General features: G+C 40.3%; 1 protein-coding gene across 1 annotated transcript in view; it reads left to right on the top strand.

The window, feature by feature from the left end:
* LOC129557100 (uncharacterized) overlaps nt 1-21,400 on the top strand; it is an 86,305-nt gene extending 64,905 nt beyond the window's left edge. The window contains exons 4-5 of the mRNA XM_055427669.2: nt 17,082-17,169; nt 19,888-21,400. Coding sequence (XP_055283644.2) covers nt 17,082-17,161 — 80 coding nt within the window. The 3' untranslated portion in view covers nt 17,162-17,169; nt 19,888-21,400. The remainder of the gene's footprint in view (nt 1-17,081; nt 17,170-19,887) is intronic.
* Nucleotides 21,401-22,327: the final 927 nt, after the last annotated feature.

Below are 22,327 nucleotides of genomic sequence, written 5' to 3'. Positions count from 1 at the left end.
AAGTGAAAAGATTGAGATGTATTAAAGTTTTAAGATCAGAGACCATATGTTTGTTATGACAATAATCTGAATGGCTTAACATTTGACTTAGAAGTGTTCAACCTTCTAGCTACCAAGATGGCATTGATCCTGTGTTGGGAATTTGCCAGGTAAATGCAGTATAGGAAGAGACATCGATCTGAAAGTGTTGGTGGTGAGTAGTTCAGATAGCCAACAACTTCGAGTCCTCTTAGGGGAATGCTCATGGATGCTTAGGAAATGAAGACCCAGGAGCTGGAGGACTCAATGAATTTGAAGAGCAGATATGTTCAAGTGAGGGTCCTGAGAGCTTTGGGGGAAAAATGGCTGGGTTAGAGAATTACAGTGGGTTGTAGTTAATGGTATGGAGCCATTCTGGTTGATGACAAGTCTCAGGGTGTATGCTGGCAGTGTGGGGAAGTCTAATTGGAGTGGAGGTGAGAATTGTTATTATGTATTTGAGGCCAAGGAACAGCAGATTGAAGGTACGAAATGGCAACCCACTCCAGTGTTCTTGCCTGGAGAATCCCAGGGATGGAGGAGCCTGGTGAACTGCCGTCTATGGGGTCGCACAGAGTCGGACACGACTGAAGCGACTTAGCAGCAGCAGGTGGATTGCTCCCAAAGACACTGAAGTTTTCTGGAGCAATGGCAGAAGTTGGGTTTGAGGGGAGGAGTGTTCTGTCTTAAAGCATGTGACCAGGAGGTCAGTAGATGATAGAAACAGTAAGTTACACAGTAGTATTGTCAGATGTCAAAGATACCAGGATGGAGCTGTGGTGGTTCTAAAGTGGCATTAATGGGTTAATAAATTGTCACGCCTATCCTTAGTTCTGTGGTAGGTGAAATGCACAGCTTAATGTGGGGAGATGTTGTGTTTATTGGTTCTTTTTCTTTTACATAAAGGATGAAGATTCCAGAGGGTTTAGTGGTTTGAGGAGAGAAGCCAGAGAGAAGAGGTACAGAGCATGAAGGGGTTAAGAACAGGGGAGGGAAATTGACTTCCTTTTGGCATATGAGAATTATAGGGATGGAAGCCTTAATTGGAATTAATTGACCACAGACATTCCAAAGGTGGAATTAGTCATAACAAAGATGTCTTGGGTTCTGAGGTGGGGTCTGGCCCAGTCATGTGTGGGTGAACTCACTGTGTGGGGACTGGGGTCATCAAGCATCTGAACATGGACCCGCTTCTGTGTGCCAGATGGAGGACCCCGCCTCTTTTCCCTGGGGTGGTCTCAAGATGCACTGAGTGGCCGCATGCAGGGTAGTTGTCATTTAACATCTCATTCCAGCCTCACAATAAACCTATATCCCTGGAGTTGTGAAGATTCAACACAATCATTTGTGGGAAAGCATTTTAACAACTATGATCACAATAAGTTTGCTGAGTTTTAGTGTTCCCCACACCTTTGATGTATTTCTCTCTATGCTTTTCCATGTGACTGTAACATATTCCTTAAGATAATAAGGACTTCCTTCTAATAAGGACAAAGCCAAGATACTTTATTTACAGTGTTAGCCTGGCACCTGGGCTGATTCTCTGTAGTGTTTATGTAGTCTTGATGTGGACTGGCATCTTTCCCTGGACCTTTGAATATCTTCTTCAGCAGCTATTCATGGCCAGAAGCTCCATCTCTGTGTCTTTTTATTACAAAGCCCAGACTCTCTTCTAGGCCACCCACCAAGTTCTTTGCTTCAGTCTTAAGGGTACCTACAGCTCCAGGCTCATATGTAGAACAGAGCTGACTGACACACACTAAGCAAGGGATGCCAATCTAGTCTAGTTTTCCAGGTACTCCTTGATGATTTGATAGAAATGCATCCACAGGAAAGTAGTACTAGATTCTGAGAACTGCAGTTTTACAATGTTCAATGTCTTTTAGACTTTCTTGGAGAGATGCAGATATGATCCTAGCCAAGAAAAAGTCCTTCCTTTATTAAATCCCCTATCTCCCTTTGAAATTTAACTGAGACTGTACTTGACTTTTTAGATGTTAAATTTTCTTGGAAGGGGAAAGAAGCTCTTGTGATTGCATAGGTTTTATTTTTTTAGGCAGGGGGATGTTAATTCCGAAGTAATTCAGTAGCTTTGTTCTATCATCACTTTTCTGTTCAGTGCAGTATAACACACTTAGTCAACTATTAAGAGGTGTATAAATTATTTTTAGTAAAATGTGAGTCAGTCTTGGGAGAAAAAACTAAGCTATATGTTTCCTTTACTCAGTTTATGACATTCCAGAGAATTGAATAGAAGGAGAAGATACTTTTTTCCTCAGCGTCTGTTTGTACTCCATCCCTTTATACTGGGCAAAAGGGCCATTTTATTGACTTCATGTAGAAATTGCCTTAGGAGTACACCCTGTACGCAGAAGTTCTTTGAACTGTCACTGATATGTGTTTTTTTAGGCTTTAAATGCTTACCTGGAAGGCTGATAAATCCCACTGCCGTCTTTCTCTGATGAGTGAGTGTTAATCTTTTAGTCGTGTCCAACTCTTTACAACCCCACTGACTGTAGCCCTCCAGGCTCCTCTGTCCATGGAGTTCTCCAGGTAAGAATACTGCAGTGGGTAGTCATTCCCTTCTCCACGGGATTTTCCCAAACCAGGGATCAAACCCAGGTTTCCTGCAGCATTCTTATTTTTTTTTAAATCATATCTCTCCAGGCTCCATGGGGTATACCCATCAATGCATAGGGAAGAGATGACTTTTTTGTTTTTTTACAATTGCCCTTTGCAGAGCCATCTTCTGGAAGAAAACCCCAATTGCCAAGGATAAACACATTTTTGGTCATCTTCCTTTTTTGTAAGTTTGTGGAAATTTAATATGTGACCTTTCTTTGCATAATTTTATGGGCTCTAACGTTCACATGGAGACTAGTATTATTTTTTTTTTACTGTAAGAAGAAAATCTGTACTGTATCTTCTGTTTAGGAGATGGGACTTAATCATTGTCATCTTTTGTACTTAGTGGTGCTGCCAAAGTAGTGTGGTCAGAATGAGGATGGAATTTCAAATAAAAGAAACTTGGGAGAACATTTACTTGGTTGAATCATATCGGCAACTATCTCAGCTTCCTCACCTAACACAGCACTAAAATGTGTTACTGCAATTACAGAGTGCTGATTTAAAGGGAAAATGAAAAGGATAAATGCACAAATGTAAACAGCTATGCATCTTGGAAGGATGTGGGGAGCTGCGAGATGAAATAAGGATAAAGCATCTCTTTTAAAGCATACAGCCAACAGCAGTAAGCACAGTGCTGGCCCCATAGCAATGGTTCTGTAATGTTTGTTGATTGAGCTGTTTTTTGAAATAATACTGCAGCATACAAAGCAAAGAGCCTCCAAATGTCTTTATAAAGTGTAAGAAACAGGCTTAACATTTCCATATGCAGTTACAAAACACAAGTCTGAATTCAGAGTATTTGTTGACTTGCAGGTGAAGAGGTAAAAGGAATCAATGAAATCTGAAAACATTCAAAGCCTATTTTCCCCCTTACCTCCCAATTCTTTCTTTCGTTTTCCTCTTCTTATTTCAGGAATCCAGCAAATTTTCTTTTGGTTTATCAACCTCTTGTATTTTGATTCAAACAAGACAACTATAATTCACTGAGCAGGAACCATGACTTATTGGACTTTGAGCCCCCATGAACATCATAGTCCAGTGCCTGGTACATGAGAGGGAATTACTATATAGTGGAATGTTAGTTTGGTTTTTATTTTCTCTTCCTTTCCCAGATATTCCCCTTTTTGCATTTGTATAAACATAAAAAGAACTTTTTCTTCTTTCTCTCCAAATTTGATAAGACTGCTCCACACCCCCATTTTCTTGTTCACATCTGTGAACAAGATGTGAACAGAAAGGATCCTGGCCGTTGAGGACTTCACATGCCTCAACCAAAGGAGGCAGTGCTGAACTCTAGGGAAGGAAAAGTTCTAGACGTAAGGAGGTATGATTGAGTCTGAGAGATCTTGAGAAGTATTCCTGGAGAACTTGTGAGCTGAAGGAAAACAAGATTGATTAGAAGAAACTGGGGAAGCAGAATGTCAGTGAGAGAAGTGTATTCCAGGCAGACAGGACAGTCTATCCCAAGCCTGGATTTGAGACAGAGCATGAATCATTCAAGAAACATGAGAAGTGGACTTTGTACAGCAGGAGCATGAGGGTGTAACTCTTTTTCAGTGATGTAGTGGGTGGTCTCTAAGTGGATTTGCAATGACAATAACATCAGTATGGCAATACCATGTGAACTCTTCTGGTAAACATACATGCTTTCTGAACTCGTTTGTTTGCTTGTTTTTCCAAGTCATGGTCAGTGAGTTGAGTAAATGAAACCTCATTGAGCTTAGATAATATTTCCCACCAAGTTCCTTAAATTCCAAAGCTGGCAGTAAACTGATGGTCAACCTAATCATTGAGGTCTAAGGAGTAATAGCCACACCCAAGTCGGCAGTGCAACTGTCAGAGCAATTAGGCGGAGCTTTTCCTGGGCTACAGTGAGTCCTGCAGATTATGCCAGGGACCCAGGCCTTGGTCTCCCTTGCTAGTAGCTGTAGATGTCATTATTCCTGTAACTGAAGACAAGAGGAGTGGCTTGCCTTCTCTTTGAACATTATCTTTCCTTTCCTAGGTTTTAAAAAATTCAATTTTCCCTGTATAAAAATAATGAAGTGGAATATAGTTGTGGCACATAGAGTGAATACCCTGCACCCAGATTCCTGTCCTGCAACTCCCTACAGCAAGGTTTTGCACCCTAGAGTCCTCTGGCATAATAACCTCTGGCTACAGAGGAGGAGCAGGAATATTATCAGTTAACAGATTCCCAAAACACAGAGACATTTTTTTTTTCTCAAATTAAACACAATAGCTGAGGAATATTGATAGGAAACACAAATTGTACACTCGACAAACTTCATTAAAAGTATTCTCCAGGACTTCTTTCATGGTCCAGCGGTTGAGAATCTGCCTGCCAATGCAGGGGATGTGGGTTTGATCCCTGGTGCAGGAGGATTCCACATGCTGCAGAGCAACTAACCTGTGCACCATAGCTGCTGAGCATGTGCGCCACAACTCCTGAAGCCTGTGCACTCTAGGGCCCTTGTTCTGCAACAAAAGATGCCACTGCAATGAGATGCCCGCCCACTGCAACAAGAGTAGCCCCCGCTTGCTGCAACTAGAGAAAGCCTGCACAACAACAAAGACCCAGCACAGCTGAAAAATAAGTAAATAAATAAAATAATTTAAAAAGTATTCTTCAGGATATGCATCAAAGAACTCCTAGGACAATGGACGCAACACTGAGACACATTATATAACTGTATGGTATTAGGGAGTGCATTTTCTAGCGCCCAGATGCCTCAGATTTAGTGATGGAATCTCATTCATTATGTGAAAACCAAATAAACATTTGTCCTAAAAATGATGAGAAAGCAGGATTAACTCTACTTTATGAACATATAAGACTGTAAAATCATTTGTTATTGATAGAGAGTTGGAGTGTGGGAGGGAGATACATTATTTTAAATTGTATTGTAGGTGACAGAATGAGAATCAGTAATGTTCTAGCTCAAAGGAACAAGATTTTATTGATTCATCAAAATTTATTGAATGATTGTTGTTTTGGGAACTGTATTTGGCCCTGAGCACATACAGATAAATAAGGCATGCTCCCTCATCTCCAAACGGCAGTGGAAATACTCCTTGAAGACTTTGTTGTTCAGTTGTGTCTGATTCTTTTGTGACCCCGTGGACTGTAGCCTGCCAGGCTCCTCTGTCCATGGGACTTCCCAGGCAAGAATACTGGAGTGGGTGCCATTTCCTTCTGCACGGAATCTTCCCGACCCAGGGATCGAATCTGTATCTCCTGCATTCACAGGCAGATTCTTTACCCCTGAGCCACCAAGGAAGCCCCGTTAGAGAAGACATATACATGAGTGAATACTATATAATATGGTATATATTCCAGTCTAGGTAGGTAGGAAGGCCTAAGTACAACTGAGTGATCAGTTTCACTTGAGGGAAGTATTGTCATCAGGGAAGATTTCAGAGGAAAAACGAAGTTCGGTTCAGTGAGTAAGCATTTTGAGATAGATAAGGAAGAAGGGCATCCCAGACAGAGGGAAGAGTGTATTAAAAGGCAAAATGACATTTGACAATAAACTACACAGAGGAAACTACAATTAGGAGAAGCTGAAGTGTGGGGCACACCATGAAGCACTAGCCACACCAAGGCCATGGCAGTGGAAATGTAGCAGATTCCTTCCTTTGGGAGGTACAGAGAGGTACTTAGATCCTCCAGACAGTTCCTACCTCCTGATATTCTAAGTAAGACTTTAGTGGGATCTCACAGAACCAGGAATCAGAGCAAATGCCAGTGACCTTAAAGGCATTTTGTCCAACGTAGTTGTTGATTTTGCCTGACTCAGAGGACTTGTAGAGGATATAGGCCTAGAGTTTCTGGTAGCTGTTTTGTGACACCTGGAGCCTGAAAGCAGAGCAATATAGAGAAGCATAGCAGACAGAAAGGAGAACATTAGGTCCTAGCAACAGGATTCAACCACTGGATTAAGACTCACCTGAAACATGTCTACTCCTGGACACAAACCAGTTTGAATTTTTTGCTTAAGTTAGTTGTTTGTTTTTTTTTCCCTTTTTGGTCAGTTGTAACCTAATGAACCTGGCATCTTCATTTCATAGTTCAGGAGACTAATACCCAGGATGGCAAAATCACTTGTTAAGGGCCTCATTAAAAATTGAAACTTGAACTCAGGTCTCTTCACTTAGGTCAGACTTAGGAATACCCAGCATTTAAAAACTGTCTGCATGTGAGGATCTCAATATGCATATACTTAGAAATCTGTTTTACAGTAGCCTCATATTTGAGAAAGTGACCGAGTTCATTTTAAAAATGCTTTTCTACATAATTGATTTAGAGGGAGCATTCAACCAAGACGCTGACATTGTTGGTTCGTGGACCACTTTTGCCACTAATTACCTTTGTGACCTTGGGCCTATCTCTTTGGGCCTCAGTGGTTCATGAGACATAATTATCTCTAAATCTTCTTTCATTTCTATATTCTAAGCATGCTGCTGCTGCTAAGTCACGTCAGTCGTGTCCCACTCTGTGCGACCCCATAGATGGCAGCCCACCAGGCTCCTCCGTCCCTGGGATTCTCCAGGCAAGAACACTGGAGTGGGTTGCCATTTCCTTCTCCAGATTCTACACCCAATTTTCAATTATCCATTTTGAATATTACATATGGCTCTATTCCCTGGGGAAAGCTTCCTTTTGAACTATTTTGATATTACTGGGTTTAGCTTCACAGATACTTAACACTAATTAGGGGATAGGTGTTGCAAAAGAGAATAATTATTTCTAAGCAGTATTGCTTACGTACTTTTGTATTCTCATATGCAATCTGATATTGTTTGCAGCTTCAAAGTACTAAACAATGCTTTCTAATCCAGGAAATGTGTGATTCCAGATAGGAGTGGTATTAGACAGAGGAAAGACCTATCACTGTGCATCAGCTGGAAAGGTGATGCCACAGTGTTCAGCAGTCAGAAGGAGGAACAGAGCAGAGTCCCAAGAAGCACAGGCAGATTGGGAACCACACATGTGTACAAAAGCACATTCTTGCCCATATAGAATGGGTTTTTTGTTTTTTTTTTACGAGTAGTCTTTCGCAGATCTGCACCACAGTGATCACTGTGGATAACTGTCTTTTCAGAGTAGTTGCCTGTGAAGTTAACAACTTGCTAATATTTTTCTTTACAAGATATTATGAACACTTCACACTTGATGAATTTTTTCGGATAATCTTTGTGTAATATAACGATTCATTTGATTCACCAAAGTAATTTTCCAGCTTGTATAAAGACCAGCTTCAGTCAGTTTCTTAGCCTGTCCCCATTTTAACAATTCTATTGTCTGGAAGATGACCCTGGAGTTCTGTGACCTCATTTGAGGAGTCTTAGAGAGGGACAAAGATGCTGGCTCAGTAGTTTGCTAGAGCCAGATTCCATTTCATCTCTAATTCTTGCCCGTCTGGCCTGCACACACGACTTGAGCTCTCTAATCCTCAGTTTTGTCATCAGTCAAATGGGAATAATGATATTTCCCTCAAAAGACTGCCCAACATAGTGATCATTTACAGCATAGCCTGGATGTTACTAGGTAATAAATTATTAGTGAGGTTTTCTTGGGACTGTGTTCAAGTGACACATTAGGTTCCAAGAAGAAAAACGGCAGAAGCATGAGACAGTCTAATTTTCTAGGTAGATACACAGTATGAAGATGCAGGATAGTTTGATAAGTTCATTTGACCATAAGATAAACTGGTAGAATTTGTCCTAGTTAATTACTCCCTTGCTTTGTTACTTTGGGAAAAGTATCAGGCAGGTTCTTTACCATCTGAGCTACCAGAGAAGCCCATTTTACTTTTCTAGATTTTTACTTATTCATAGTTATGTTGAGAATATTATTGCTATCTTATTTCATAAAAACTGAAAGAAGATAATGAATATGAAAGTCTCTATGAGACTAGAAAATGTAAATGTGAAAGTGCATACTATTATAGTACAATTAACATTAAAATTTAATAATATTACAGGTCATTCATTTTTTTGCATAGTAAAAATAGTTATATTTATGTGTTGGCCCTACTGTTTATTAAAATATTATTTGCTCTGCTTATTAATTTCTGTGAGACTAATATTGCCTACATACTTTATAAAGGGTCCTAGAAAGGCAATATTTGTCAGATATTTCAGGCAAAGGAGTAAAAAGGGAATAGCTATACATGTTAAACATAGCAATTGTTAATGTATGTTTTTTCTACCAAGAAAATGATCCTTTCCTTCTAAAGAGCTATTAATTTTTAGAACAATATTTCCACTACTCAAAAAGATTGTGTGGAACATGTGTTAAATCATAAAACATTTCCCTCTGTAAAATATTTCTAAGAGCATATGTGCATCTAGGCTAGGAAAGTATGCAAAAATCCCCTAGCATTTTCATGTCAAGCCACGTGTATTTAATATACACCACCTCAAAGAGGAACGTTATCACCCAAGCACTGTGTAGTAAGAAGAAAACAGAGATTTCTAAGAATATATGGGTGTAATTTTCTGTTAACTGAAAGTGATTGACAGTTCGTGGAAATCTGCCTTCAAAATAACCTCTGTGGCACCCTTAGTTTTATTAGCTGTGAGGGAAATTGCTTGTTTCTTACCCATTTAGCTATCAGAAGCTCTTTTTCTTTGCCAGCCTAATTGCCTAAATCCCTACGGATATATTATGTAAAATCCATGTTTATTTAGTTTTTTTAATACCATTTTTTTCCCCCATTTGAGAGTTGGCTAAAATAAGATCATGTACAGAAAACTACATGTAGTCTAGATCTAAAGTCATTATATGTACCTGGGGGATTGTAATAAAGTTTGAGGTCCTAGAATTTTAAAGTGATTTTCTGAAGGGAGAAGCTTTATTTCATTTCACGTGCATGGATACAGAACAACTAAATTGTGCTGGTAAAAACTGTAACTCCCAAATAAGAAAGGGGAACTTGGAAGAAAAAGTCAAGCTGAATTTATTTTATCTGCAGAACTTGGTTTAAGGAAGATTATGAAACTATCACTTTAAAAAAAAAAAAGGATTTGATAGAGGAGGAAGTGAAGCACTTGAGAAACCTGTCTGGTCACTTTGGGATACATAGCACACTCTAAGTTAACTTCAGACTTTATCTATTTGCTTCTTTTTACTTCCCAGTTAAACTCTTTCTCCATGCCAACATCACAGGATGCTGCTGACCCAGATGCCACTGCTGGGAGCTAGAGCCTGCGGGTAGAATGTGTTGGAGAATGAGTTTCTTGGGACCATTTTGCTTTTCTTGGACTTCACTGGGCTCCTGCACTTCCCTATGCCCCATCCTGTCCTCAGCTCTGAGTTCAGAAAAAGGATCTTCATACCTGGATCTTGGTTCAGAGAAAGTCTTTGTTCTGAAAAAGCTGATATCCTAAGCCAAATTAGTTTTCTGTGGAATTTTCATAAGCTTGTATCCATAGTTCAGACTTCCATCTGTTCTGCCACGATGTTCTAGACCATTAGTCCTCCATGCGATGGGTATACCACTGGTGGTGGAAGAGAAGATTTTAGGCGGTAATGGATAAATGTTTAATTGCTATATACTATCAATGCATACACATATATTAGTTTTCCATTTATGACAGTGATGAAAAGTTCCTTCCTTAAATACATCTAAATGAAAGATATGAGTTATTTAAAGATGTTTATCAATAAGATCTCAGGTATGGTATAAAACATGAAATTGGCATGTAGCTACTTGAGGTTTGGGAAGCACCGTTATATACTCTAGGCTATCTCCTTATTTACCCTTAGGCCCATAAACTAGTCAGAGTCTCTCAAAAGTCAAGATGTCTTTGGCATGTTGGCCTTTACCTTAAGAATGTCAAGCAATGATGAGGAAATACACCTCAGGAGATTCTAGGAGATCTTTGACATAGAGAATGGTGATAAATACGAAAGAAGAAGTCACCAGGTACAATGGGGTAGAGGGAAGGACACTGATGTTTAACAGCTGGGATATTGGAAATGTTTACTGAAAGAAGAAATCTTTACTGGGATGATCAGGAGTTAGTCAGGTGGAGAAGAAAGGAATGATGTAGTCTGCAAGGAGATCCAACCAGTCCATTCTAAAGGAGATCAATCCTGGGTGTTTGTTGGAAGCACTGATGCTAAAGCTGAAACTCCAGTACTTTGGCCACCTCATGCGACGAGTTGACTCACTGGAAAAGACTCTGATGATGGGAGTGATTGGGGGTGGGAGGAGAAGGGGACAACAGAGAATGAGATGGCTGGATGGCATCACCGACTCGATGGACATGAGTTTGAGTGAACTCTGGGAGTTGGTGATGGACAGGGAGGCCGGCGTGCTGTGATTCATGGGGTCGCAAAGAGTCAGACACGACTGAACGACTGAACTGAACTGAAGCTTATTTTTTAAGCCACAGCTCCCAGTTGTGAGCTTTTGGGCTTTGTCTGGGGGAGATGGGAAGAGTTGGGCTATCTGTAACTTCATTCCTGTTATTCAAGTGTCTGTAGCTTGATTTTTACTGATTCTCCTGCAGAGGATGGAACAGGGTGATGATCCCCTCTATGACCAGTCTCACCCAAGGGGTGATAAGGAAATAGCAAAAGAGGTGAATCATCTGAGGGATCACCACTCACCTGAAATTAAGGAGCAGGAATGAAAAGGGATTTCTCCTTGTATTTAATACATTCCAGAAATGTCTCATTTCATTGTCTGAGAGTGTCTCACAGCAATGAAACTATGCATTCCTAAGGGACTCTACTCAAACCTCTGCAATGCTTGGAGGGGTGATGGAGGAACAAAGGTTGGAGAGCTTGCTCTTCTCAGTGGGGTTTGCATCTTTCCTTATGAAGTCAGGAATGTTTGATAGAAGAGTCAGAGGTTTGAGTTCCTTTTCAAACTTTTTCAGAATGACACAGAACAGGGGTGTCTAGTAGAAATATAATGTGAGCTGCATAGATCATTATAAGTTTTTAATAAACACATCATAAAAGTAAAAAGAAAGAAGTGAAATTAATTTTAATAATATATTTTAACTCAATATATATCTAAAATGTTTTAGCATAAAAATATATAAAATACTGAAATATTTTGTATTTTTTTCCATGTAAATATTTGATATCTGGGGCATACTTTCCACATACAGCCCACAATTAGGTGCTAAATTGTCTTTGAAAATAATATTTAGATTTCATAATGTTGAAAACTAAATTTATGTATCTAAAATGTCTTAAAGTTTTCTCAAAACTGAGTTAAAAATATTAGTTTAAATAAAATAATTCTAGTTCTTCAACTAAGTTAAAAGAAAATAAACTTTCAGTTCCTCCGTTCCACTATCTGTGTGTCAGGTACACAACTGCACATGAGGCTAGGGGCAACTGAATTTGGATGACAGGGTAGAAGAAAAAATCAAAATAAACTTTTTGGGTCACGTTTCATTCCTTTTCTTCTGTAATGATTACCAAAGTAGGAATTTCTTAGCAAGCTGGGTGATGAAAGTACATTAGACAAAGGCTCAGGAAACCTTGCTCTAGACCAAGCTCCATCGTTGATCATGCTCTCCTGTAATTTGAGGAGAATGACACCTGCTTCTCTGCCTTGTCAGGTTTTGCAAAAGATGCTCTGAAGACCCAGTGAAGTCCTAAAGGACAAATTTATGGGGCCTGAATGGTCTTCAGATATCTTAACAGATGGTTCTCAAAAGCTTGTCCACAGGCCAAATGACGTTCCTCCATATTTTTGAGCTTCTTTTTCATCCAAACTTTTCTTAAATAAATTGGCCAACTCTAATTCCTTCAACAATTCCCCTTCACGCTCCCCAGGTCAGTGTTTTAATTCCACTATCATGGTCCTTCTCAAGTGAATGTGTCCTTGTGTTTGTCTCTATGTTTCTTCATTGCACTATGTTGAACTGAATGCACTTAAGATGTGACAAGTGTAAGGCAGAGTAGGGCAGTCATCTTCCTGATCTAGACACCATGCTTCTATTAATGTAATCTCTAGCTTTTGTGCTTGCTTTTCAATTTTTTCTCTTTTGGTAGCCACAGACATTTGACTCATATCAAGCTTATCAGTAACTGAAGCCCCTGTTTTCCCTCTTCCTGTACTTGTTTGATTAATTTTGTTGCACTTTCTGAAATGCCTCCCTTTTTTTTTGAAAACAAAACAAAACCAAAAAACCCCTAGAAACCCCAACAGTTGGTCCTCTCTTTACACTATTGATACCTTTTCTTACCCATCTAGGGCTTCCCTGGTGGCTTAGCTGGTAAAGAATCCGCCTGCAATGAGGGAGACCTGGGTTTCATCCCTCGGTTGGGAAGATCCCCTGGAGAAGGAAAAGGCTACCCACTCCAGTATCCTGGCCTGGAGAATTCCATGGACTGTATAGACCTTGGGGTTGCAAAGAGTTGGACACGACTGAGTGACTTTCAGTCACTTTACCCATCTGAAGTTTTAAGCCATATTGTGCTCAATTTAAAAAATTTTTATTTTTAATTGGAAGGTAACTGCTTTACAATGTTGTGTTGGTTTCTGCTGTACAACGAGAAACAGTCATATTTTCTCCCTCCCACCCCTCTATATCGTTACAGAGTGCTGGACTGGGCTCCTTTTAACAGCAGGTGTAAAGTGGCTTGAGAAGTCTTAGTGAAAGGCCTCTCAAACTTTAGTGAACAGACATCTATACTGGGGGTTGTGTTAAATGCTAATGCTGATTCAGGAGATCTGGGGTAGGGTCCAAGACTTTACATTTCTAACAAGCTCCCATGGATCATGTTTTGTACTACAAAATCTTTTAGGATATCTGAAGGGTTTTCTTTCTTCCATATTTTTCTTCCAATCGTTCTTCCATATTTTCTTCATTATCTGATGAATGTGCATTTTCTTACTGTTAACCACCTCTGAGATCCTTTACAATCTTAGCTGGGGCTTTCGTGTGCAGCATTTTGAGATTCTGTTTCTTAAGGGAAGAAGCCGTGTATACTCTTCTTCTGGGTTTTCTCATAGTCTGATAAAATGAATGTTAATAAATGGTGCTGATTTTTACTTAGTTTGTTTGGCTCCCTGGTGAGAGCTGGAAAAGGCCACAGTCATGCAAAACTTACTGAGGAGGAAGGGTGACTAACACCAAAGTGGCTGTCAGTCTCTGCAGAATATTTCTCCAGTTCGCTTTATGGCATTTTTGATTTCCTCAGTCTCAACTCATTTCATTAAAATTAAAAAGAAATAAATGCAAAACATAAATATCAGGGATCCTTTATTTTCATTTGTGTGGGGAAGAGAGGAAGGCTGAAAGAAGATGTGAAGGTTGCTGTAGGTGAGGAAACAATTTGTGGAAAAGTGAATTTACCAGGTTAGAAGGTTCTGGGTTCCTCAACGCCATTTATACTCTCAGATGTAGACCCAAAGTGAGGTAAAAAGTGGGTGTTTTTTTTTTTTCTTCAGAATGGAAATTTGCCCCAGGTTTTTTTCTTTCCATTTTTTTTTTTTTTTTTTACTCCTTTATCATCTATAGATCTACATTTCCCCTTAGATGCCTCTGTCCTTCCTCCACTGTTACAGCATTTTTTCTCAATCTTCTTGGATTCATCTAGCCCTGTACTGCATTTGTCACACTTCTTTGAAAATCTACTGTGTGTCAAAGTGTCTTTCTAGTAACACAGATAGCCCTCACTCAGTACCTTTAATGTGGTTTCTGTAGAGTCATACAGAGCAACATTGCTTTATGGAAATGAATTTGAATCTTCGGGGGTGTGGAAAAATCACATGTGTTTCACACTTACATGTCTGAAAGGAGCCACTGGTCTATTTTTTTGCTCTCCACTAAATCTCAGAGGGGTGCTGAGTAAGTACCTGCCAAAGGCATGGGTTGGTAAGGAGACTCAGGTAGGCTGACTCTGTGCAATCAAATGTCGGCAGCTTGGTTTGTGTGTGAAAGGACTGGGTTTTCCCCAAGCTGCTGGTAATGATGCAAGAACAGACTTTCCCCTCCCTGGCTTCCTGGAGTAAAATGGCTGCCAACGTATTTGGAACGGAACTTGCAAATGTACCAATCACTGGAAGACAGTAACAAGGATCCTTTGATAGTTTTGTGTTCACTATGATCACCTGGCATCCACTTTCTTCTTAGGGAAGGATTCTGGAATATCATTGGCTGATGCAAGTTTGTGACATGGCTTGCGACATGACATTTGCTCAGGATGCACTGTTGGCATGGGGCGGGGGGCAGTCTTATTTGGATTGGGAGTCCCTCAGGAACACAAGGTTACAGGAGTTCTAGTGGAGCCCGTCAGGGAGCAGAGAGAAACCAGACACAATGGGGAATGTTTAACAATTAAAACCAGCCCTTGCTTGTGTGGTGCTGTGTTTCAACACATCATTCTAATAAAATGGACAGCTGGGAGGAAGAATGGATTTCTGGTAGTTTATGAAGCCAAAAACCTGTTGAACATTCTTTATAAGGTAGTAAAGAAAATGTCAAAACCCTCAAAATTTCAGGGAAGTTACTTAACAGCTCTGATTACCACAGGCCACCAGGCTGTTGGGTCATGGGATCATGGTTTCATGATGAAGAAAATAGGAAGAGGGCTGAGTTAGACTCGGAAACAATTCCAAAATGCACTAGGACTTTCTAGGAGACTAGTTCTTTTTACTTTTAAAAAAAAACCTTTTTTTTTTTTTTTGCATTGAGAAATAACTATGCTCATTAAAAATACTGTAAGATGTCACTTATGAAAAATAAACAGTATGATTTTTGCTTCCACCACCCATTCATACTGCGGTGTATTCTTTCAGAGCTGTTCTCTATGCTTTGAAAAAAACATAATTATGTCCATATGGTAGATATAATTTTGACTCCTTTTGAAATTTTAGCTTATCAAAGCCTGTTTTCTGTTGTTTCAAAGTTGTCAGGCACAATTTGTCATGTAAGTTTTAATGACTGCTTTTGTAAGTTTGAGCCAAAAATTACTTATTCATTCCTATGATGTTAGGCTTTTTTTTTGTATTGTAACTACTGAGGCCACGTGTCTTGACTATTTTGGATTAATTCTTCAAAATTAATTCTCAGGAAGGCTATTTACTTTTCTGTGATGGGCAGAGTCTAGTGGATTTATGATAGAATTCTTGTGTGATTTAAGAGCATAGTGTTGTCTAGGCCAGTATCTATAACTGTATTGTCCACCTAGTGACACGTGAATCACCCAGGTCACTCTCTGCTCCAGCCTCACATAAAACCAGCGGGCTCAGACCTGTCTGGCTGGACTAAGAGGAAGGGATTCTGGGGATGAAAGAAACAGCAACTAATTGCTCTTCTGCGTGAAGTATGCAAATTGATTCAAGAGAGTCCCTGGGACATGTGCTCAGTGAGCTGAAATCCCTGCTTCAAGTGCACTTAACAATTAGTTTCTTGTGGGGGGAATTGAGTTGAGGGGAGTGGATTTGTTCACCAGCGTGTAATCTTGGGCAAGTCTCTTAACCCCGAGACTCAGTTTTTTCATCTGGTACTTAACCTCTTGAAGGGTTGATGGAACAATTAGAGGAAATGTTTGTAAAAGAATTAACGTAGCACCTGGTCTAAAATGAATACTCAATAAAAGTTAGCAAGCGTCATCATCATTATAGTTGTTGCTGTGTCTTGCTAATCTCTTTTCCCAAGGGCTTCACTCTGCCTCCCCAGTCCTTCAAATATCCCCAGACACAGAGTTTCTGGAATCAGGATGTTTCACACCCTGATAAAGAGTATTGGCATGCTTTTAAACTGTGATGCTGGAGAAGACTCTTGAGAACCTCTTGGACAGCAAGGAGGTCAAACCAGAAAATCCTAAAGGAAATCAATCCTGAATATTCATTGGAAGGACTGATGCTGAAGCTGAAGCTCCAATACTTTGGCCACCTGATGCAAAGAGCAGACTTATTGGAAAAGACCCTGATGCTGGGAAAGATTGAAGGCAGGAGGAGAAGGGTGCAACAGAGAAGAAATGGTTGGATGGCATCACCAACTCAATGAACATGAGTTTGGGCAAACTCCAGGAGATGATGGACAGGGAAGCCTGGCGTGTGAAGAGTCTGACATAACTGAGTGAAGCTGATCTGACCACCAAACTCACCCACCTCCAGAAAATGAACTCTCTCCAGACTGTTTCCCTTTATTTCTGCCTGAGCTTACCTGAACTTCTACTTTTCTTTACTTCTGTCTGAGCTTAAACTTTGGTTTCAGCAAGAACACTCAGAACTTTATGTTTAGAGAGGAGAGTATAATTATGTACTGTATGCCATTTATCTGTGGTAAATTGGGCCTATATAAGACATATAGAGAATTGTGTTCATTAACTTTATGTAGTGTCAGGGCACCCAACTCTGGTTAGGTGGTAGTTGGGTAAGTCAGATCTGGGCAGTGGATGAACCAAATCACACAAATTCCCACTTGACTGAGCTGTATAATCTGTGCAGGCCTCAGGGATGAGTCCTGGGAAGAAATGTGGAAGAACAAATGCCATATCGGAGGATGTTTCATGACTGGTGATTACTAGAGGTCCAGGTAAGTGAAGTGACGTGAAAATTGCTCAGTTGTGTCAGGCTCTTTGCGACCCCATGGCCTATACAGTCCATGGAATTCTCCAGGCCAGAATACTGGAGTGGGCAGCCTTTCCCTTCTCCAGAGGATCTTTGCAACCCAGGAACCAAACTGGGGTCTCCTGAATTGCAGGTGGATTAGGATTTATTCCCTGAAAAGGAAACTAGGAGCCAGAGGAGAAAATTAAACAGGAATTACATAGATTTGTGTCATAATAGCAAAATAATTATATTAGCTAAATAATTCTAATAGCTTGCTATATGCCAGTCCCTGTATCTATATTAAGAGATTTATAAATTTCATCCATCCAAATCTCATTTAATAGGTATTAGTATTATCTTCATTTTCCTGATGAGAAAATTGAATCTTAGAGAGAGGAACTAATTTGCTCAAGGTTATAGACATGTAATTAGCAAAGCAGGGATTTGAATTTAGATGTGTTTTCCTCTAAAGCTTAGGTTCACATAGATCTGGCAGCACTGGAAAGATAGATGAAATGGGATGGTGGCTGGGGGACTGGATGCAGAGTGACCACTAATTCAGTGATTTCTGTATTCAAGAGAGAGATGAGGGGCTTCCCTGGTGGCTCAGAGGTTAAAAAAAAATCTGCCTACCAATGCAGGAAACATGGGTTTGATCCCTGATCCAGAAAGATCCTACATGCCATGGAGCAACTAAGCCCATGTGCCACAACTACTGAGTCTGTGTTCTAGAGTTCGGGAGCTGCAACTGCTGAGCCCCTGTGCCCTGGAGCCCATGCTCCACAACAAGAGAGTAGCCCCCACTTGCCGCAACAAGAGAAAAGCCTGTACAGCAATGAAAACTTAGCATAGCCAAAAATAAATAAATACATACATAAAATTATTTTTAAAAAGAGAGAGAGAGACGAGGGTATAAAGTAAAGGGGCTGCAGCAGGAATGGAGATGAAACACGTACATAATCTGGTAAGACTGTATACTGCAACAGTGGCTTCCAACTCTTGAAGAGTATCAGTGTAAGTTCAGCATATTTATTTTTGAAAGTAGATTCCCACGGTATATATACCTCAGGCCTTCTGAATTAGAACCCCTGGGCAGGACTTGATATTTTTCCAAAGCACCCTAGTTCTGAAGCTCTGCCAGGTTTAAGAAACACAGTTCTGCTGCCCTTGATTCAGATGTTTAGGGTGGAACATGAGAGACGGAGGATTCTAGGACGGCATTCAAATTTCTGAATTCTGTGACTGAGTGAATTACGGGCACACTCCACCGAGCTAGAAAATAACAATGGTTTTGAGGGTCAGATGCTGAGTTCAGTTTTGGATGTGTTGAGATGTAGGAGTCCTGTGGGGAGCTGGATATCAGAGTCTAAAGCTTGGAGGAGAGGTCAAGTTTGCAAATTTAGACACAGGGATCGTTGGTATTTGGAGGGTGGTTGCTGTATATCTCCAAATACCAATGACCCCATATTTGGAGTATTTGGAGAATTCCATGGACTGTATAGTCCACGGGGTCGCAAAGAGTCAGAGATGACTGAGCGACTTTCACTCTTTGCTCTATATCTTACATGGAATTTTCAAAATATCCAAATCTCCAATTTTTTTCTCAATAATCAAATAGTCACTCTACATGTTAAGTACATTCACTTCCTGACCTGTGACTGAGTCTATTGCTTTTTAAATCTAAATAGCCACTTTATAGTTCCTTCAGAGTCACTCACTGTTATAAGTACTCATTTGCATCATCTCATTGGATTCAAACCAACGATTTGCTAAACTAAAATTTATTATCCCTATAGTTTAGATGAAGAGATTTAGGGAAGTTGTGTAACGTGCCTAAAGTAATGCAGAATCAAATAGTTGAGTCAGAATTTGAACCTAAGATTCTTTCTGACTCCAGCTTCAGAGCTTTCTGGTTATTTCACAATAGAGCTGCTCCCAAGTCAAGCAGACAATATTCACATTACCTTTACTTTTATAGGCTAACTCCAAAGTATGTTTCAGTTCAGTTCAGTTCAGTTCAGTCGCTCAGTCGTGTCCGACTCTCCGCGACCCCATGAATCACAGCACGCCAGGCCTCCCTGTCCATCACCAACTCCCGGAGTACACTCAAACTCATGTCCACAGAGTCGGTGATGCCATCCAGCCATCTCATTCTCCGTCGTCCCCTTCTCCTCCCACCCCCAACCTTTCCCAGCATCAGAGTCTTTTCCAGTGAGTCAACTCGTCACATGAGGTGGCCAAAGTATTGCAGTTTCAGCTTTAGCATCATGGCAAACCACTTCAGTATACTTGCCTTGAGAACCCCATGAACAGTAACAGTAACAAAGTATGTTTAAATACAGAAAAGTACATTTAGAAAAAATGAGTTCAATGCTTTTGAGACACAACTATATTTAGTAAAATGAGTTTATGTGTACTTTCCTGGGGTCAGTAGCATTAAACTGATCCAAGTACCTTTTGACCTTTGTGCAGTAGCCTGCAGAGTAGTTTCCTTTGTCTGTGCACTCAGAGAAAGGGGCTAGGGAGGGGTATCGCATTGGTTTTACTAGCTGTGGAAATTCTTTTGCATGGATTGACCTTTCAGGATTTTTCCAACTTGCTTTGGGTTGTATATGTAACTTTGGGCTATAAATGAAACTAGAATGGGCTCTTGGTATGCCCAAATTGAAACTGTCTCAGCACTAAGATTGTTTTTCTTTAGGTTTGGCTGGATACAGACATCTGCCACATGGTCTTGATAGAACTGATAAGTATGAGAAAGTGAAAGTGAAATTGAAGTCACTCAGTCATGTCTGACTCTTTGCAACCCCGTGGACTGTAGCCACCAGGCTCCTCCGTCCATGGGATTCTCCAGACAAGAATACTGGAGTGGATTGCCATTTCCTTCTCCAGGGGATCTTCCTGACCCAGGGATCGAACCAGGTCTCCCGCATTGGAGGCAGACGCTTTAACCTCTGAGCCACCAGGAAAGCCCAAGTATGAGAAGACCTGGTCAAAAATATGCAGGCCACTATGAAGACTGACAGGTTGGAGTCAATACACTGAAAGAAATTACATTGTTTTCTGCAAAATGAATCATACAGCTGAAACTGTGTGGTATCATCTGGGCCAACAACCATAATAATAATATTTACCCTCCAAGTGACAGATATCTAAGATAACAACTACACCCAGATGACAACTCAGGGAACAATAGCCCAGCTTTTTGGAATGAGAACAGAATAAATGCTAACTGAGCAATATTCTTTCCAGAGGGATCTCAGCTATGATAACACTATTAGAGACTTAATAATCCCCAATACACTCTGGTTACTAAAATTCAAGATAAAAATAAATTCTACCAGGATGTCAAATATGGAGATATTTGGGTGATGATTAAGGAGAGAAAGTCTGTCAGTTAGTTAAGAGTTGGATAGCTAGAATCTGCCCTCAGATGCACGTAGGTATAAGGTAAGGGAAATCTCACCTAGCTGTGAAAAGGCAAGCTTACCAATAAGTTTGTTTTCCCCAACCCCACCCAGTCAAGTGCATTCCTATTGCCCAGGTGTGCCTGTTTATCCCCAAGTCCCAGCCACACCTACTCCCTGTTCTGGCCCCACACCAAGGAACATATAAAAAGCCCCTCCCTTGAGATCGCAGAATGTCTTGGAGTCACTATTGATTCTTGACCTACTTCCCCTTTTCCATCCTGTCTAGACATGTATCCCAACCTCTCTTCTATTCCATGGCTTGGCACATAGTAGGGGTTAAATATCTGTTTGTCACCTCGATTTGGTTTTGACTCTTGCTTTTCTATTCCTTCACGTCTCAGCCTATACTTTGGATCTCATTTCCTAACCTCTTAATTTTGTCCTTTGGTATTTGGTTGCACAGACCCTCAGGAGGCAGGATAGTTCAATGGAAAGAAGAGAGGATTTAGGGTCAGAAAAGCCCAAGTTCAAATCTTGGTTCCATACTTACCAGTTTTGTAAACTCAAAGAAATCACTCCCTTACTTTGGCCCTACATTCAGTTCATTTAAGTTCACTTCAGTCGCTCAGTCGTGTCCGACTCTTTGCGACCCCATGAATCACAGCACGCCAGGCCTCCCATCACCAACTCCCGGAGTTCACTCAAACTCATGTCCATTGGCCCTACATTACCATGTGTAAAATAGATAGCCAGTGGGAATTTGCTATGTGACTCAGGGAGCTCAAACCGGTGCTCTGTGACAACCTAGAGGGGTGGGATGGGGTGGGAGGTGAAAGGGAGTTTCAGGAGAGAGCCATGTATACCTATGGCTTACTTATGTTAATGTATGGCAGAAATCAACAATATTGTAAAGCAGTTATCCTCCAATTAAAAATAAATTTAAAAAATGACTGTATTATAGAGTAATTGGATGAAAACAGAATAAATGCAAAGAACTTGGCACATTTTATGTGCTCAATCAATATTTCAATATTTGTTGAATGGCCATTTCCTGTCTCATGTCTCAGTCCAGATCCAGCTTCAGTCATTTATTTGATTCCATTCATTCTGGAGTGGGGAATAAAGCAAGAATTATGCTTAGAGCGCATTTATAACACTAGGAACTCAACCAAGGTGAGTTGGAAGCTATCAGGACATCTCATTTGCTGGAGCTGAAGTTATATGTCAGTCCCAGATTAAAACATGGACAAGGCCTCTGCACAGACAAGATAAAGATGCCCCTTCACATACTCCACATGTAAGTTTTTAAATGTCTAAAGAAGTTCAAGCAGTGTTCTCATTTTTCCTCCATGATCTCTATTCTGCAGCTTTAAAAAATATTGTATAAAGAATAGTAACAGTGACGCCGCCACTTTAGAAACTGGCCCGGCATTGCCCTTCAGGTCTTTCCTGCTCACAATAGCTGAGGCAGGTGCAATAAAGGAGAAGGCTTATCAACCAATCAATGTGTTTTAAATCCTTGAGATACAATGTTTTGAGAGTTTACTCTATTTGGACTCTTAAAAATGAAACAAAACTGTTAGCTTCCCTTTTCTGTGTGTATCTTGTCAGTTTGGCCCAGGTTTCTATTACTTGTGACACTGAAATAAGAGTTTTCTCCAACATTAATCCTTCGACTTTCTGCGTGTCCTAACTTGTTCAAGTCTTGTGTTAATACAAGCTCATGGCAAG

Source organism: Moschus berezovskii, chromosome 7 (genome assembly GCF_049115385.1).
Source record: "Moschus berezovskii isolate FMDL1 chromosome 7, NW_MosBer_1.0, whole genome shotgun sequence".
NCBI lineage: Eukaryota > Metazoa > Chordata > Mammalia > Artiodactyla > Moschidae > Moschus > Moschus berezovskii.
Note: the sequence above shows the minus strand (reverse complement) of the source record. Positions and strands in the feature narration are given on the sequence as shown.